Genomic DNA, 19,399 nt, shown 5'->3' with positions numbered 1-19,399 from the left:
GCTAAAGGATTGAATTACAAATATGATTTGTTTGATGGGCTTCCCTACAGTTTCAATCAACCCAATTTCACTCAGAAGGCTTGTCTTGATGTGAAGCTACAGTAAAAGACATTTGCTCAAAATGCCAAGAAGTAGGACCTTGCGATTGTCAAGAAAGCTTCTTAACCATTTCTGACCATTCCGTCTAATGAGAGCAACACAACACAATGCAGGTGGTTATTTTCATTACTTACGTGGGATAACAGTTACATTGACATAGGCTTCACCAGCTCGGTTGTTTCCAGTGACTTCAAGTTTCAAGGTGTAAAGACCAGCAACAAGCTAAATATTAAAATAATAAGTTAGTAATTAAACAATCATAATACACTACACACAAAAAAAAGACAAAAAAATGCACATATTTCTTTTCTTCAAGGTTAAAAAGTGAAGAAGAAGAAACTAGTGAGGCGGATTTTCTATGGCCAAATGCCCTTTCTGTGGCCAACCCTCCCTTGCTTCCAAGCAAAGTAACATTTCTCCCTGGCCACAGATGATTCCACAGAATATTGGAAATGAATGAATTTACAGTTATTACAGAAAGTCACAACAAGGAGATACAAACACACACACACGCACGCATGTCCTAAAAGCATTGTCTATGGGTGCATGCTAGGCCCTGTTCCTATGCTCATTCTGCTCCATCAAACATTCCCCACATCACTCTTTCCCCACCCCCCCCCTTGGCACACATACCATCACATCCCCTAACTCTTTGCGTTACCAGTCACTGCCTCCAGCCTGCATTTCCATCCTCATCCTTTCCCATGTTCACCAATTCCCTCCTATCTCTCCCTCCAGTGACTCTCCATCTCATATCTGCTTTCATTCCCAATGCCCTCCTCCATCAGCTACCATGTCCACTAACCATGGCCACACTTACATACCACCATCATGTCTCCCTCCCTTCCACTCCTTGATCATTGTCCCCTACTTCCTGATCTGTTATCCTTCAGCCTTTATTATCTCTCCCCTTACCCCTTCCCTCAATACTGCTACTTCCCACCAAGCTGCACTCCCACTCGTTTGTCACCGCCTTCACTTCTAACCCCTATCTCTAACCATCTGTTGTCACTCTCCCCCTTCTTTCTCCTCCTCATCCATATCTTTTCTGGCTCCTAGAGGGTTTGCACTGGCTCACCATAACAACCATCTCTTCTTACTTCCTAGCTAGTCCCATCCACTCTTATATAATGTGGGGCAAATATTTATATTCACCATAGTAACACATCTGGACTTGTCCCTCCTTCCAAACTTTAACCACCACCAACACCTAGTGTAAAACCAACTCCCCCAGGCACACGCTGTTTAGGCGGGGTGTTTTCCTGTCTTCCCAGTTAGTCGGCAATCTCACTAGTGCTGGTGGCATGAAAACAAGCTTCCCCCCACCAGTCCAACTGCTAGCATTAGGGAGGTCATCCAGCTATAGAGATGATGCCAGTGCAGACAAAGGGACATGGTGCAGCCCTGTGGCTTGTTGGGTCCTGTCAAGCCATCCAATGCATAGCAGCACAGAAAATGGATGTTAAAATGGAAGAAGATGATGAGGAAGATATATAGGACAGATTTATTTTCATTTCTGTCTGCCAAATCCACTCACAAGGCTTTGGTCAGCCTGGAGCTATAGAAGATGGCACTTGCCCAAGGTGCCACACAGTGGCACTGAACCAAAATCTATGTGGTTGAAGAGTAAATTTCTTAAGCACACAGCCGTGCCTCTGCTCCTAAAAAACACTAACCAAAAGAAATGAGAAATATTGAGAGCAAATGGAACCCAATCTTTTTGCATATTGTCTCCGACCAGGATTTTCTCACAGACACTGATTTCAGATGTTTGAGATGCAAAATCAGTCACATTAATATCTTCCGTGTATGTAGAGAATAATAAGTCGGGTGGGGCTGAAAGATCCTCAACATGGAATATTAAATAAAAAATCAATACCATGTTTCAGAATTACCAATTCTTGTGTGCATATTTGTGATGATTTTGCATAGACATAGTGAGACAACCTGATGTTAGGACTCAATAAAGATATGCTTTAGAGTAAAGTAGGGAGCATAATATAAATTGATTGAATGACAAGAACTGAAAATACATAATCAGCTTCATTGGCTTACATATGTTTCTGCTAAAAGAAGCAATGCTCTCAGAGCTGAGAGCTTGGGCAACATCCGATAGCTTCTTCAGAGCTTTTAAAATCTGAGTACACTGCAGAAACAAACTGCGATGTTAATGATGTTGGTTACATAATTCTTAGTCCCTTGTCAGTCAATTAATTCATACAATGAGAGAGGGAGAGAAAGAGAGAGAGAAAGAAAGGGAGAGAAAGACAAAGAGAGGGAGAGTAAATTGGCAATCCACTTACATCTTTGAGAATAAATGTCTTACTGTCTGGTCCAGTCATTGACCCTTGTTTCTCAGCACCTTTAGGGAATGTTATCATTGACCATTTGTAATGGAACTCCTTTCCTGCAATTAGAAAAGCAAGCCAATATATATATATATGCAACAAAAGCAATATTAGATTAAAATAGTCATCCATATATCATACTTAATGTAAATAGGAAAAGGCAAACTAACTGTAGCATTCATCCAAGATATTTTAACAGATTCTTATTCAGTCTGGTGGCTAAGTTCACAGTTACATAATATATAACTAAACTATTTTAGTAACTTCACAGTGACATAGTCCAAGCCACACCTTTACAGGCGCGCACCTACAATGCAGCCCATTCTTTACCGAAAACATAAACGAATGTCAACAACAAAGAAATATGCAAACTTCTTCCATGGCATTTCATTCTTCTCTTTTTTCATTCGTTCAAAATTTTATGCATGGAAAGATATTGCAAATTTGTTTACGATTTGGTGGAGCAAGCTGTAAAGCCAGTTCAGGCTTGACTGAGTTTCTATATACACTTGTGTATATATCCTATTGTATACAGCAAGTATATTCAGCTAAGCAAGATATAAAACACTCGTATACATCATTAATAGCCATGATGTATGCAAGGAAAGCACATCCTGTTGTCGTTTGACTAAAACCATGAAAATAAAATTGGATTTTGATGAAAGCATCAAGCATGTGCCATTGCAGTGCATTGCTACATTCACCATTTCTTGGGTATCTGCTTGGGTTGTCCTGAGCAACCCCTGGTGCAGTGTCCCAGTCAGTCCCTATCTCCACTGTAACCATGAGGCCAACCGACACAAGCCACCAGCCCAGCTGGGTCTTTAGAGAAGAGAACAGAATACACAGGATCCAAACTTCGAAAATTGAACAACATGAAGAAAAACGCTGTGGCTGACATTCCGGAACCATACAAGAAACATCATCCATGAAAAAAATAGCCGTTTGACTAAATGGTGACCACAGCTGCAGGATTTACAGTAGATCTGGATTCCAATCCTAGCAGACAATGAAAAATATTTTCATTCAAGGCAGTGTCCCAGCATGGTTGGAATCAAATAAAAGGTTGCTTTGAATGTCCTCTTTTCCGTGCTTGCACAAGAAGTCAGGTGAAATTTATTGAAGTATATTTTATACAGCTGTATGTTTTCCTTGTTACCATCCTCTCCATGCTTCCAAGCAAGGCAACATTTCCCTCGAGTCCTTCAAACATGAAAAACCAAAGAACTGGACAGGTTTTCACAGCAGATTGCAAATGAATGGACGCTGCTTGTATGATAGTGACATTTAACTACAATAAACACACTGCTTCTTTCACTCACAATGTACTGGTTGGCCCAGGGGTATAGTAGAAGACAGCTGCCTAAGGTGCTGTGCAGTGGGGCTGAACCCAAAACTACATGACAGGGAAGCGAACTTCTCAAGCACACAGCCAGCCTGCACCTGTGAAAACATTAATTTAAAAAGAAAAAATACAAACAAGGAAAAATTGAAATCTGAGTTACCTTCTAATGGCTCATCCATAACATATGCGGTAAGAATAATTTCATTCTTGGGAAGTTGCAGACGTTTGTTGGTGCCAGCAGACACTTTTAATGGAGGCACTGGAAGAGAAGAATTGCAAAAGTCAAAAGCTGAGAAACAGACATTATGTCTGTAGACATCAACTGAATGAAAAAAAATCTAGCTGAAGAATGTTGAGTATCGAAACAGTGTAGCTGTCAAATTAGGCCATATGCGCAGGTAGAAGACTCAGTGCAGTGGTTCTATAACATATTAGTGAATGGAAATTTGTCTGTCAGTCAGATTGTCTTATTTTAGATGAAAATAAGTGTCAAAAGAGAAAAGGCAAAGTCTTCACTAATCCAAATACATGTAAAAAAAGTTCACCATTTCTGGATTTATCTCCCTTTCTCATTCACAGTTGCTAAGATTTACCAAATCTTTGTTTTCTATCAGTCCAAGATGAGGAACTTTTAATAAATTAGGAATGTATCATTCTCATCCCTGTGAACAGCTGTGTAGCCCCTCTACAAGACCCCAGTCGCCCCTACTTCCATCCCATAATACTTTACTAAACTGCCCGTCCTGCCTTGGGTTTTCGTCATGTGAGCTGCATGATGACCTCAATGGTACCATGAAAAAAAGCACCGAAAAGTGATTGGTGAGATTAGGAAGGGCATCCAACGAAAGCAGAAACTAGAGGACAATGTCATGCTTGGAACTGTCAGATCCTGGTCAAAGTGTCCAGTCCATACCAGAAAGGAACACAGACATTAAATGGTGATGTATCATGTACAGCATCCATTACTTGCCATCCACTAGACTTTGTTATTCAGATTCACATCAAAGAGAAATATGTCAAGGGGAGGCACAGTTGCAATCCACCTGAGCATGATGAGTAGACAATTTTGCTGATCAAACTGGAAGCTTGTATATCATTCTCAGTGGGACAGACCATCACACACACACACATTTCTTCCTCTGAATCAAAAATATAACAACAAATACCACTGCCTTGTCATCATCATCATCATCGTTTAATGTTTGCTTTCCATGCTGGCATGGGTTGGACGGTTTGACTGGAGACTGGCAAGCCAGGAGGCCGCACCAGGCTCCAATCCGATCTGGCAATGTTTCAACAGCTGGATGCCCTTCCTAATGCCAACCACTCCAAGAGTGTAGCAGGTACCTTTTACATGCCACCGGCATGAGGAGCCAGTCAAGCAGCACTGGCAATAGCTACATTCAGATGGTGCCTTCTACGTGCTACCAGCACAGGAGCCAGTCAGGGCGAGGGGTCTGGCATTGACCACATTTGGATGGTGCTTTTTACATGCCACCGGCATGAGGAGCCAGTCAGGCGGCACTGGCAATGACCCACACATGAATGGTGCCTATTGCATGCCACCAGTATGAGAACCAGTCAGGTGACACTGGCATTGGCCACAATTATAATTTCCATTTTTGATCGTGATTTAATCTTTTAACTACGAAGGGATAAATGTAACTAGCTGAATAGCCATCACAGATGGTGAAAGGAGCAACACCTTTTGTGCATACACACACATACACCTTTGTGAGTTTGTACACATGCACACACACACAAATATACATACTTTTTTTTATACACATACAAATGCGAGTTTATATACACATGCGTACACATGCACACACACACATTTTCAAGTTTTGACACATGCAGGAGTGGCTGTGTGGTAAGTAGCTTGTTTACCAACCACATGGTTCCGGGTTCAGTCCCACTGCGTGGCACCTTGGGCAAGTGTCTTCTACTACAGCCTTGGGCCGACCAAAGCCTTGTGAGTGGATTTGGTAGACGGAAACTGAAAGAAGCCCGTCGTATATATATATATATATATATATGCGTGTGTGTGTTTGTGTGTCTGTGTTTGTCCCCCTAGCATTGCTTGACAACCGATGGTGGTGTGTTTATATCCCCGTTACTTAGCGGTTCGGCAAAAAAGACCGATAGAATAAGTACTGGGCTTACAAAAAGAATAAGTCCTGGGGGTCGAGTTGCTCGATTAAAAGGCGGTGCTCCAGCATGGCCGCGGTCAGATGACTGAAACAAGTAAAAGAGTAAAGAGTATATGTATAAGTGCGAATTGTACACACACACACACACATGCACATACCTTGTCCTATCATTTCACTGTGGAATGCAAACAGACCAACAACTTCAAGAGAATGGTAAGTACTTACATATTGGCACTGCTTTGGTTGTTGTAACTATGGAATCAGTGGCATTCTGAGATGTAGTAACCTACAAGATTAGAAGAACATTATTATTAGAGTACGGGGGGGTGGGGCGTCTTGGAGAAATATTTTTACCAAACCAAAACAAACAACCCCTACATGAATTTCTAGTAATGTGTGTGTGAGTGTGTGTGTTTGTGTGCGTGAGCGCGCGTGCACATGTGAGTAGGAGAATGTGTGCTCATGTATGAGTATGTGATATTTAGTGTGTGTGTGTGTGTGTGTGACTAAGAGCTAGAATGATGTGGGGTGAGGCAGACAAGGCTGAATGATGCTGAAGATGATCAACAGCACACAGTGCTCAAGATGATCCACTCAGCAATGAGAGCACATCATGACTGAGGCCCTCACACCACAATGGGCATACAACTGAGTCCCTGCCAAACTTACTGGTTCCTCCCCATCTCCCCACCAAATCACTTTAAGTCAATTAGTTGGTAATTTATGTCAAAATTAGTATATTATTACTGCTTGGTGCTCCTTCAATACTAAAACCAGTCCTGAGTCCCTTTATTTGTCAAATATAAGATGTGAAAAAAAAGAAAACAATTGAGAAATATGTCAAAGAGATCTAAAAATTAAGGGTTTTGACCTTGTGTTATCTGTGAAGCGAAATATTTTCTGATCTGAATTGCAAATAAAAACTTATCAATCTCATTGTCATAATCATCATCGTTTTAACATTCACTTTCTTCCACGCTTGCATGGGTCCGACTGAGTTTATTGAGGCAGATTTCCCTACAGCTGGGTGCTTTTCCAGCTGCCAACCCTCACCTGTTTCCTTACTGTATGCATGTGACATTCATTTACAACTACCATACAATGACAAGACAAGGAAGCACATAGCTATTGCCAATCCTGGTCAAACTGTCCAGCCCAGGGACAATGAAAGTTAAATGATGATGGTATGTATATCACCATCATCATCGTTTAACGTCCGTTTTCTATGCTGGCACGGGCTGGACAGTTCGACCGGGGTCTGGGAAGCCAGAAGGCATCACCAGTGTCCAATTTGATCTGGCAGTGTTTCTACAGCTGGATGCCCTTCCTAATGCCAACCACTCCAAGTGCTTTTTATGTGCCACCGGCACAGGTATCACAACTACAATTTCCATTTGAGTTTTGATGTTGATGTACTTGACTCAATAGGTCTCCTCAAACACAGGGTCTCCTCAAGTACAGTGTGTATATATATATATATATATATATATATATCTCATCATCATCATCCTTTAACGTCCGCATTCCATGCTAGCATGGGTTGAATGATCTGACTGAGGACTGACGAACCAGATGGCTGTGCCAGGCTCCAATCTGATCTGGCAGAGTTTCCACAACCGGATGCCCTTCCTAATGCCAATCACTCCAAGAGTGCAGTGGGTGCTTTTACGTGCCACCTGCACGAGGGCCAGTCTGGCAGTACTGGCTACATCCACGCTCGAAATGGTGTTTCTTTACATGCCACCTGCACAGGAGTCGGTGTAACGGCACTGGCAATGACCTCGCCCGAATGTTTTGTTCACGTGCCAGTAAAGCGACGCTGGTAACAATCCCGTTCAAATGGTGCTTTTTACGTGCCTACAGGCACAGAAGCCAGACAGCTGCCCTGGCAGCGATCCCGCTCGGATGGAGCTGTTAGCGCTCCACTGGCATGGATGCCAGTCATCGAATTTGGTTCAATTTCGATTTCACTTGTCCCAACAGGAGCTACATGGCTATTCACCTTTAGGGTAGATTGAATCAGTTGTGACTGTGAAGTGATAAATAATGATGATGAGCATTAAAGATTGTTCTGTAAGGTAAAACACCTGGAGTTAGCAATTATTTATGCTAAATGAATCACCTATACACATCATAAAAATATATTTTCAAATATGGAGATATATTTTTAGTGAAGAGATTTCTTGTTAAATTGGGGTTTAGAATTGTTCTGTTCTTAACCTAAAACTAAGGCAAATTACATAAGATTGTGGCGCTTACTTGGATTAAATGTCATGAAAGCCATTACAAAACATAATGAGCAAGATTATGTTAGGTTGTTCAAGTTGTTAACGATCTCACTGAAAGCATTTTATAGCGTCTAAAAAAATGAATGAGACACAAAATAACGTAGTCCTAAATACACAATGTCTGAATACGACAAAATGGTAATAGCTGGAAGATCTTTTTGAGGATAGGACTGTTTGATTTAAGTTGACCTGGAGTAAAACAAAAACAACATCAAAGCGATATGATATTTATTCAATATCTTGGCTTCCATTCACTCATTAATTCAACCAATACCTGCTTTTTTTTTTCCAGATTAAAGGTGTGTGGTTTAATGGTAAGAGTTTTGATACCTGTGCCAGTGGCACATAAAAAGCACCATTCGAACGTGGCCAATGCCAGCGCTGCCTTGACTGGCTTCTGTGCCAGTGGCATGTAAAAAGCACCAACCGATCGTGGCCACTGCCAGCCTTCCCTGGCACGTAAAAAGCATCCACTACACTCTCGGAGTGGTTGGCATTAGGAAGAGCATCCAGCTGTAGAAACATTGTCAGATCAAACTGGAGCCTGGTGCACCCTCCTGGCTTCCCAGACCCTGGTCGAACTGTCCAACCCGTGCTAGCATGGAAAACGGACATTAAATGATGATGATGAAGTTGCACTCACAATTGTCAGAGTGCAGTGTGTCGTGTCCATGGGAAAAACACTTCATTTTATGCCCCCCCCCCCCGTCCAGTCAGGTATCCATGAGTTCCAGTAACAGCTGAAGTTTATCTTGCAACAGACTGGCATCTTGTTCACGGCAGAGAACTGTAATCTCAGTCATTTGTACACCATGGAAACTGAGTGAAGCTTTGGTCTTAGGAGTCCCAGGGTTCATGACAAACTTTTACAGACTAGCATGAGTTTAAGTGAGGCAGGATTTTAGGGTTGGATGCTTCTCCTGTCACCAACACTCATGTTTTGTAAGAGAGGGATGTCTTCTTCATTCCAGAGGTTTTTGAAAGCACAGAAGTACCAATTATTGGGTCAATATCAGCACCACTTTGCTCTGATGGCGATAAGAGTGGAATATATAAACATTGATACACCCGCACAAGATAACCCTGCAATTTCTGCCCACCAAATTCTTTCACATGCCATTGGTCAGCCCAGGGCCATAGCAAAAAACACTTAGCTAAACTGCCACACACACAGGGACAGAACGCAAAACTTCTAAACTACACAGCAATACATCATTTACATTTGATGGATATTTGTCCTTGTCTTGTTTGTTGTTAATACAATGTTTCGGCTGATATACCCTCCTGCCCATGGAGTATGGTGTAATGGTTAAGAGCACAGGCTACTAACCCCAAGATTTCAAGTTCAATTCCAGGCAGTGACCTGAATAATACACAGCAATACTTGAAAATATTTTGAATGGACCAGAATCTAAACATTTATGCTTAGCATAGCAAAATGAGTAGGATGTGATGTTAACGATCCATTAAAAGATTCAGGGTTCATAATTTGCTCATATTTGTGGATTTGTGGTTGCAGTTCTTAAATATTTAATAAGGATAGCTTCATTCCATAGATTAACAGAAGCTGTAAACTTTATAACTGGCAAGTGTCTACACATCCCTTTCATCCATTTCTGTTTTTTTTTTTTCAAAGTGTCTTCAATAAATTTATTTAGACAATGATGCCAGTGCCACCTGACTGGCACATAAAAAGCACTATTCAAGTATGGCCGTTACCATTGGCACCTGTGCCGGTGGCACATAAAAAGCACCCACCATGTTCACAGAGTGGTCGGTGTTAGGAAGGGCATCCAGCTGTAGAAACCATGACAAATCAGATTGGGGCCTGGTGCAGCCTCTCGGCTTACCAGTTCTCAGTCAAACCATCTAACCCATGCCAGCATGGAAAGCAGACGTTAAACAACGATGATGATGATGACAAATGATCTAATAATATTCCAAGAGTTTGGAAGAATTTCTTTGCATGTGATACACCCACTATATGTCATATTAATTTTCTCATGATGGGAGGTGTAGCTAAACCACAAATTCCAATCCATTTACCAGAGCTCATATCCATCATCTATATATATAAAACTGTAGTTGTGTGAGTGTCTGTCCCCTTCGATTTAGATTCCTAACTACTCCCACATTTTGCGGTGCAGTTTAACCAAATTCGGGTATCTTATAGTCGTGATTCATATCGAGCCCGTCTGAGTATTAGCGCGCGTCTACGATGAGTCTACGATTTTAAAAATAATTTAACATCATTTTTTATTCCATTTTAATGCATAATTTTTCATGTGTCGATGGCGGCGGAGTTGGCGTCCACGCTCACACCTGCACCTGTGGGGAAGGGAGTGTAAGGAAATCAACGCCGTAATGCGTTGTCAAGGAGACCAGCGTTCTTTTAGAACAACGACTTCATGGCTTGAAGACACCAAAACAGAAATGGCTAAGAAAGCGTCTACATGAGTCTACGATTTAAAAAAAAAATTACCATCATTTTTTATTCCATTTTTAATGCATTTTTTTGCTATAACTCTCTAAAAATGCTTATATAGTTATTTCCCTTACAAACCCGAGCAATGCTGGGCGATACTGCTAGTCTAATATAAGTTTCCTATGCTTGTACAGGTTGAGAAGACTCTTAGCTGTTGTCAAGAACTGAGTAAACCCTTTGCTGTTGGTTCCACAAGAAAACACAATTGGTAGACTAACAACAACAACAACAACTTGTTGACTGCTCCACTTATCTTGGCAGTGAGATTCATAGTGGCATTAGCTGTGAGTCTGAAGTCCTAAAACACTTGGACAAGCTGGTGCAATTGTGGACTAATTCAACAAGTGTATTTGGTGCTGCCGATATCTAAGCAAGAGGACAAAGGCTTGGGTGTTTAACTCTCTTATCCTTCTTGTCCTGCTCCATAGTTGTGAGACCTGGACGCTGTCCAGGGCTCTTGCAAGTCACCTGAACTCCTTCGGTTCCAGGACATTTTGCAGGATTATGGCTCACCATTCTTTGGATTTTGTATCCAAACAATGACTCAACTCAGAAACAGAGATGCGTCCCGTTACTTGTATAATTTGGGAGCATCAGCGCAGACCATTTGGCCATGTTGATTGGTTTTCAAAGTTGGACCCTGCTTACCTGGAATCATCAAGAAATAATGAATGCAGCAATGCACTGTCACAGCGCATGCCCCCACCCCCACCCCCATACCTATTTCTTTATTACCCACAAGGGGACAAACACAGAGGACAGACATAGGGATTAAGTTGATTATACATACAAGGACAGACATAGGGATTAAGTTGATTATATCGACCCCAGTGCATAATTGGTACTTAATTTATCGACCCCGAAAGGATGAAAAGCAAAGAAGACCTTGGCGGAATTTGAACTCAGAAGGTAACGGCAGACGAAATACCACTAAGCATTTCGTCTGGTGTGCTAATGTTTCTGCCAGCTCGCCCCACCACCATTATCACTACAGCCCTTGACCAACCATTGTCTTGTGATCAATGGAAACTGAGTGAAAGCCTGCTGTGTATGTGTGTTTGTCACCCACACCCCACCATCACTTGACAACCAGTGTTGGTTTGTTTACATCTCTGTAACCCAACAATTTGCCAAATACGACTGATAGAATGAATATCAGACTTAAAGATAAGTCCTGGTGGTGATTGTTCAACTGAAACCCTTCAAGATGGTACTCCAGCTTGGTAGCAGTCCAATGACATTGCAACAAGATAATGAAGCTTTAGAATTTGCCTTATTTGAGCAGTTACTAGGCTCAAATTCTTCCACAATTGATTGGAATTCCATTTAGGAGAACTGTTTACCATATCAGACTTTCTTGTATTTCACGTTTTCTCTTGAACTTATGATCTTTAAGTGTGCAGTACAACATTTTAACATCACAAATCAAACATCATCATCACTATTTGATGTTACATTTCCATAGAAAATAGACATTGACGGAAAATTAGAAATAGACAAAAAATTTTTTAAATTAAATTGCCAATTAAGTTTGGCTGAAAAATGTTTTTACCTTAATTTTAGTTCCAGAGGTAACATCTTTTTTTGTAGCCATACTAGAAATGCTGACCGGACTGGGGGTACTTGAAGTATTGGAAGAACTGGTGGTTGTAGAGATACTGGACAGACTAGAGTTTGTGGACATACTGACGGTCCTGGACTGATTCAGGGAACTAGACTGGTCAGTAGCATTGGGATGGCTGGAAATGGTAGTTGTGGTAACAGTGGAATTTGCTAGGACACTTCTGATAGTGGATGTGGAGCCAGCTACTGTAGGTCTTTCTGAGGAGGTAGATACCAAAGAAGTTCCTAAGAGAAAAAAAAAATCAACAATATAGTAATTAAAAATTAATTAATTAACCTAATCAAGACAGAGAAGCAGCAAAAATACTAAAGCACCAAACTGCATGCTTTGTTCAGTTTGATTTCCTCCTTCTAAAAATTCTGAGTTCAAAATCTTTTGGGATCAAAGTTTATTTTATTATCATCCTGGGTTTAATACAGTAAGTACCAGTAACATATTGGGGTCAATTTTACCAGTTACAAATCCACATCACCGTTTTGATGTCCATTTTCCTGTTTTTGTAAGAGTTGGAAGAAGTTCATTAAGACAGGTTTTTCTATCGTCAGCCACCCTTTCTGTCGCCAACCCTCACTCACTTCTCATCAAGGTAAGACCCCCACCTCGGCTGGACATGTTTTTGCAGAATAATGGAAATGAATGACATTCATTTACAGTTCTCCTGTGATGTCAAGACAAGGAGACACAAACGCTCCCACACATGATGGGCTTCTTTCAGTTTCAAATCCACTCACAAGGCTTTGGTCAGTAAGAGGTTATAACAGGGGACACTTTCTAAAGAGCGTTTAGTAAACCTAAGTTCAAGTCAGCTAAAGTCATTTATAAATACAACTGAAATATTTTGTACCATTCATTTGTATTTTAATATCTTAATTTTTTTTATTGTTTTCTTTTATTTGTCTCAGTCATTTGACTGTGGCCATGCTGCAGCACTGCCTTTAGTTGAACTAATCGACCTCAGGACTTATTCTTTTAAGCCCAGAACTTATTCTATCAGTCACTTTTGCTGAACCACTAAGTGACAGTGACGTAAACACACCAACATCGATTGTCAAGCAATGGTGGGGGAACACACAGGCACGCACACACACACACATACTTAAATATATACACGATAGGCTTCTTTCAGTTTCTGTCTACTAAATCCACTCACAAGGCTTTGGTCGGCTTAAGGCTCCAATAGAAGAAATGTGCCCAAGGTGCTACAATAAAAGTAATTATAAGCATTTAGGTGCAGCCATGGCTGTGTGGTAAGAAGCTTGCTTCCCAACCACATGGTTCCAGGTTCAGTTCCACTAACCTGGAACCATGTGGTTGGGAAGCAAGCTTCTTACCACACAGTCACTCCTGCACCTAAATGCTTATTCTGGGTAACTTTCTGATACCCATAATAATATTTATGGCAAAATAGTTTTAATTTCATTTAAGGTTGTGGGAAACCACTAACTATCCTTTCTTTTGCTTTGTTTACGTTTAGCGTAACGGTTCGTTTCCGTTGTAATGATTTCAAATAGGCTCATTCGAAAAAGTAAAAAGAAAGTCTGGGAAAGTCTGTGGCTTGGTCCAGTTTCTTCGGAAAAATCACCGAAACAAACAGTTTTTTAATTTTCACTCCATTCAGGTGCCAATTCATTTTCTTTATCGCTGTCGGAGCTCTCGGAATCACTGTTTTCACTTTCGGAAAATGAAACATCAGATTCATTATCAAATACCACATGCTTTTTTTTTCAGTCATAGAGTTAGATTTATGAAGGTCTTCAGTAGAAAATCCTTCGAATTCTGACTCGCTGCTTGATATAATGAAATTCGTATCCATTTTTTGTCAGAATTACAAATTTTGAAAACACAATAGGAACAAATTTCGGAAAAAAAATCTCCCAAAATTCACGGAATTAAAATTACACTTCAATTTTTGTACAAAACTGTAGTTGAACTCTTTACGAAGTATAATACGTATTTTCACGAATGTACTAAAGAGATTTACTCTGATATTCTCATTTAAATATGAATAGGTAAATTCGGGTGGCTTTGGGTGGTTTGGTCACATTAACCAAAATTTTTTTCAGGCGGTTTGGTAACGAAAGGGTTAAAGTGAAAGTATCTGACATAAAATAGAGAAATGTTTTTGTTTCACTTTTAACACGTAATACTGAAATAGTGGAGAAGATATGATATTGCTATGGGCTCGCTCTAGGCAAGAAGTTGAACATTTTGTTTTGCCCATGACACTCCCCGGACCATAAGTAAGGCATGTGTAAAATTTTAATGAAATTGGTTGTGAAGTTCTCAAGTTTTAGGGAAACACACAGACAGACAGACACACACACATTCTCAGTTTTACATATATAAAGATATATATATATATTATATAAAGTTAATCCAAACAAGAAAGCACAAAAAAACACAACGCGAGGACGTGGAACAAATATAGTATTATTGGACGCTCAGGAAAGAAGGAGGGTTTAACGTTTCGAGCGGTGCTCTTCGTCGGAAACATAGGAGAAGGAAAGATCCAGAGAAGGGAAGACGGAGGAAAAAAAATCGCCAACAGTACACACGCGGTCACATTATATATATATATATATAATATATATATATATAATATATATATATATATATATTATATATATATATATATATATATAAACCGAGGACGTGTGAAGGCTTGAAAGAAATGAAGCATACTTGCTTCACTGGATATGCAATGTCAGTGTACATGGCTGATAGGGTGTGAGTATCTTGAGAGAAAAGTTGGAGATAAAAGGTATTAGATGTGGTGTGCAAGAGAGACGACTGCACTGGAATGGTTAGGTAATGTGTATGGATGAGGACAGCTGTGCAAAGAAGAGTCAATCTTTAGTTGTGGAGGGAACTTGTGGAAGAGGTAGACCCAGGAAGATATGGGATGAGGTGATGAAGCATGATCTTCAAACGTTGGGCCTCATGGAGGCAATGACAAGTGACCGAGACCTTTGGCAATATGCTGTGCTTGAGAAGACCCATCAAATTAAGTGGAATCATTGCTGTGGCCAATGCTAGTATTGTGTGACTGGCCCTCGTGCAGGTGTGGCATGTAAAAGGCACCCTTCGAACTTTAGGCCTTACACAGGTAGTGATAAGTGATATTGTGCTTGAGGAGAAGACCTGTCAAACCAAGTGAGACGATAGTGATGGCTGATGCTGGTGTTTCATAACTAGCCCCTGTGCTGGTGGCATGTACAAAGCACCCCTTACACTCTTGGAGTGGTTGGTGTTAGGAAGGGCAACCGACTGTGGAAACCATGCCAAATCAGATTGGAACCTGGTGCAGCTCCCCAGCTTACCAGTTTTTCAGTGAAAGCATCCAACCCATGCCAGACTGGAAAACAGACGTATGATGATGATGATACTAGCTGTGAAGCGACAATGGCTGACTGTGTGAAGTGATTATTACAAGTGAGTGTTAAGCTACAATATTCCATCAACAATAGATGCTGCAGTCACCAATGCCATGTTCACAATATATCAGTCTTATTTAAAGGTCACGGATGCCATAATTTATGGTATTTAGGTTGGTGGCTCCGTGTTGTGCGCTAAAAACCCTGTCAGGCCTAACTTAAATTTCACATTCTTGTTGTAATCATTGAAATAAATACCACAACAGCAAAGTGACAAAAATCATTAGAATGCTGGGTAGAGTGTTGCTTTGTAGTAATTGTTCTGACTCCCTGGGGTTTGAGTTCAATTCCTGCCAAGGCAAACATGCCCTTTCATCCCTTCAAGGTTGAGGAAAAGAAAAAAGTACCAATCTTGGGTAATGGATCAGTGGAGCTGTAAGAATGTGGGATCAGGTATCTTGTGGTGTCTGTTCTGGCTCTCTGCCTTCTGAGTTCAAATCCCACCCAGGCCAAATTGTATGCTAGACTTATTCCTTCACCTTGTTTAACAATGCCACCTGGAAGTGTTGGGCTTTTTGAAAACAGAATGGTAAAGTCTAAACTGGATAATTCAGTTTAATCTTGCAATGTTTCAATGAAGTTCACTCAAAGATTTACAAAGGAAAATAAGCTGTACTGGGTGCTAATTCAGTCAATTTTGCTGAACCTCTAAGTTATGGGGATATAAACAAACCAACACCAGTTGTTAGAAAGGAGGTGGGGACACAGACGTACATACATATATATATATATATATACACACACACACACACATACACAGTGGGCTTCTTTCAATTTCCATCTATCATACTTACAAGGGTGTGGTCGGCCCAAGGTTATAGTAGAAGACACTTAGCCAAGGAGCCATTCAGTGGGACTGAACCTGGAGCCATATGGTTGAAAAGTAAACTTGTTAGCACACACCTGTGTGTGTGTGTGTGTGTGTGTGTGTGTGTGTGTGTGTGTGTGTGAGATGATTTCTTTATTTTCCATCTAGCAAATTAACTCACAAAGCTTTGGTGAGTCCAGGACTCTGGAAGACACTTGCTAAAGGTAACATGCAGTGGGACCGAACACAGAAGCATGTGGTTGGGAAGCAAGCCATACCTGTGGCTATAAAAGGTTTATCTGGCAAGATCGATTGAAAACCAACTGAAGCATGTCAGGTTTTACAGTCAAAACCAGTCCCCTCCCCCACTTCTGCCAACTGAGCAATCATAGGAACAAGGAGATCAATATCAGATATTTTGTTATGGGATTTAATTATTCAGGGCTCACAATCTCAGGTTATAAAAGTAAACATGAGTAAGGTGTGATTTGAGGATTTGGCAGCTATTTCTAGCTGGTACGGCAACTTCAGAGAGGCTCTCACTCACTCTGTTTAGTGTTTTCAACTGTTTACATAGTTGAGCATATATGTATCCATTATTACAAGACAATTTTGCAGAGAACATGCATTTTTTAGATGGCATTTCAATGGAGAAAGCATTCAAACACTTTGAATAATAATGTTCGTCACAATAGAAAATTACAAACTCTCTCTCTCTCTCTACACACACACACAATATCAATACGTGTGTGTATGCATTCGTGTGCATATGTATATGAGTGTTTATGCCTGTGTGTGGCCTCCTTTCCGTCCACACATTTCACTGACTACATTCTCTCTCTTGTAACCTGTCACACAACTACTAAAGTCTATTTATATTTCCACAGTCCTTTGTTTGATCATGAACGTGTTCATAATTATGTACAGGTCGTCATTATACCACAATCTATGTTCTGCTTTACAGTTATTATATTTATATAATTCTCTCCCATTTAGAAAATAGTCAAAACTAATTAGTTTCGTTGTTATAATTTGAAAACAAGTACACAGAACTTCCCCCTGGGGTCCTTTGTGTTGGCATTTCAAGCACACAAGATATCATATGAAATGCTATAGTTCATAACCTGGATAAAAGCACCTCTTTATGGGAGTTGTGAGATCACAATAGGAGTCACAAATATCAAAAGCAGTGTGATGCTTAAACCTATCATCAATTTATTTTAGAAAAAACCCCACTTAAACTAAGTCTGAAATTTATATTTTAAACACATCCTTCCATCCATTTCCCCTGCCCACTATTCCTAAGAGGGTCCTGGGAACAGAGTCTTCAGGTCTCTTTTCTACAGGGTCCTATCAGAAACAATAGTCCTCATACTTTTAAGCTAGATTCCCAAATGTGACAAACTAAAACTGGATATTATCCAAACATCTTCTTCTTGGTCTCCTCCTTGGTCTCCAGCCAACTTGGCTCGGCTTGAAGAATCCATCTTGGGATTCTTTCCTGTGATATTCTAACTGCATGCCTGAAAAAATCAGAACTGTGTCTTCTTAATGCAGAGAAGTAGGGGCTTAAACTGGAGAGACTCCCTGATCTTCAAGTCATATATTTCTATAAATTCTTTGTCAAGATTAGAATATAAGTATGGCATTTTATGAAAGGGCAGAAAATAGTCTGGGTCAAATGCTTCTTTTGGCTGTCTCCACAGGTAAACTCGGCCAGTGGTCAGAAATAAGGTAAAGGATGACTTGTCCAAGAAAATAACAGTCTTCCACTGCTCTAGGGACCAATTCGGTAGGTTTTCCCTCCACTCCAAATGCTTTGCAACATTTGTTTTTGAAAGTAGTGGTTTTCTGATTGCAGCCCTTCCGTGAAATCCGGCTTTGTGCAGCGAACAGTTTTTGTGGAAACTGTGTTCTTGAACTGGTCACTAAGCTTTGCAGTAATTTTGGGAGCTGTACCTTTGTGATCCTTTCTAACAATTCATGTAAGGGTCCAACGGTCCCTATCTGAAAGTTTTGGTCTTCTTCCGGAGTTTTGTTTTGACGAGGAGGATTTTTTCCTCTTTCTCAAAGGCTGTCATTACTTTCAAGACAGTACATTTCAGCTGTTTTCATTATGCTAGTGCTTGCCATACGAGCACCAATATTTTCGAGCAAGGGAATCTAGTTTTGAGCTGAGTGGTGGTGCTAGGTTCTCTTGTTCGAAAATACAAGGACACAGATCATGTCATATAGCCAACTGGAGACAATGTCTCCTGGGGCTAAATTACAGCAACATTCGTCCTAAACCAGGACTTCCATGTTATGTTGGTAAACAATCTTTATTACAAAGTACTGTTGCTGAATATCTCTCATTGAGAGATTAACAAATAGTAATTTTCTAATTATTAGAATAGAATGGAATAACGGATTCTGTTTGGTTCATATTATTGAATTCTTACAAGAAATTCACCAACAAAAAAAAAACATTAGGTCAGTCAAGACTGAAATAAAGCCAGACCAAAAAGTCTGTAAGAGTCAAGAATGATATGACAAAATTATGTTAATTAAAATAATAGAATCAGATTTAAATATGTAAAGATATGTAACAGATGTTGTTAAATAAATGTTTATATAACAGTATTTTTTTTGCACAAGACAGAATAACTCTTCAATAACTGGTGAAAACATCAATCAGTCAGTGTATAATTTCTATTATTAACATAATAAACCAATATTCTTGTCAAGAATTTACCATATTACCATCCCAGAGGCTTAACTGCTGGTGCAATTGTTGAAAAAAATCAATAAAACTCACAGCTGCCACCACCAACAC

General features: G+C 40.2%; 1 protein-coding gene across 4 annotated transcripts in view; it reads right to left on the bottom strand.

The window, feature by feature from the left end:
* Positions 1-19,399, bottom strand: part of LOC115210361 (dyslexia-associated protein KIAA0319-like protein) — a 128,669-nt gene that overhangs the window by 32,212 nt on the left and 77,058 nt on the right. For all 4 annotated transcript variants that reach the window (XM_029778923.2, XM_029778920.2, XM_029778921.2 and 1 more), the window contains 5 exons: positions 12,271-12,566; positions 6,171-6,231; positions 3,953-4,051; positions 2,403-2,506; positions 234-321 (listed from right to left, as the gene is read on the bottom strand). In XM_029778923.2, coding sequence (XP_029634783.1) covers positions 234-321; positions 2,403-2,506; positions 3,953-4,051; positions 6,171-6,231; positions 12,271-12,566 — 648 coding nt within the window. The remainder of the gene's footprint in view (positions 1-233; positions 322-2,402; positions 2,507-3,952; positions 4,052-6,170; positions 6,232-12,270; positions 12,567-19,399) is intronic.

This window comes from Octopus sinensis, linkage group LG4 (assembly GCF_006345805.1).
Source record: "Octopus sinensis linkage group LG4, ASM634580v1, whole genome shotgun sequence".
Classification (NCBI taxonomy): Eukaryota; Metazoa; Mollusca; class Cephalopoda; order Octopoda; family Octopodidae; genus Octopus; species Octopus sinensis.
The sequence above is the reverse complement of the archived record's forward strand: the minus strand, read 5'-3'. Positions and strand labels throughout refer to the sequence as shown.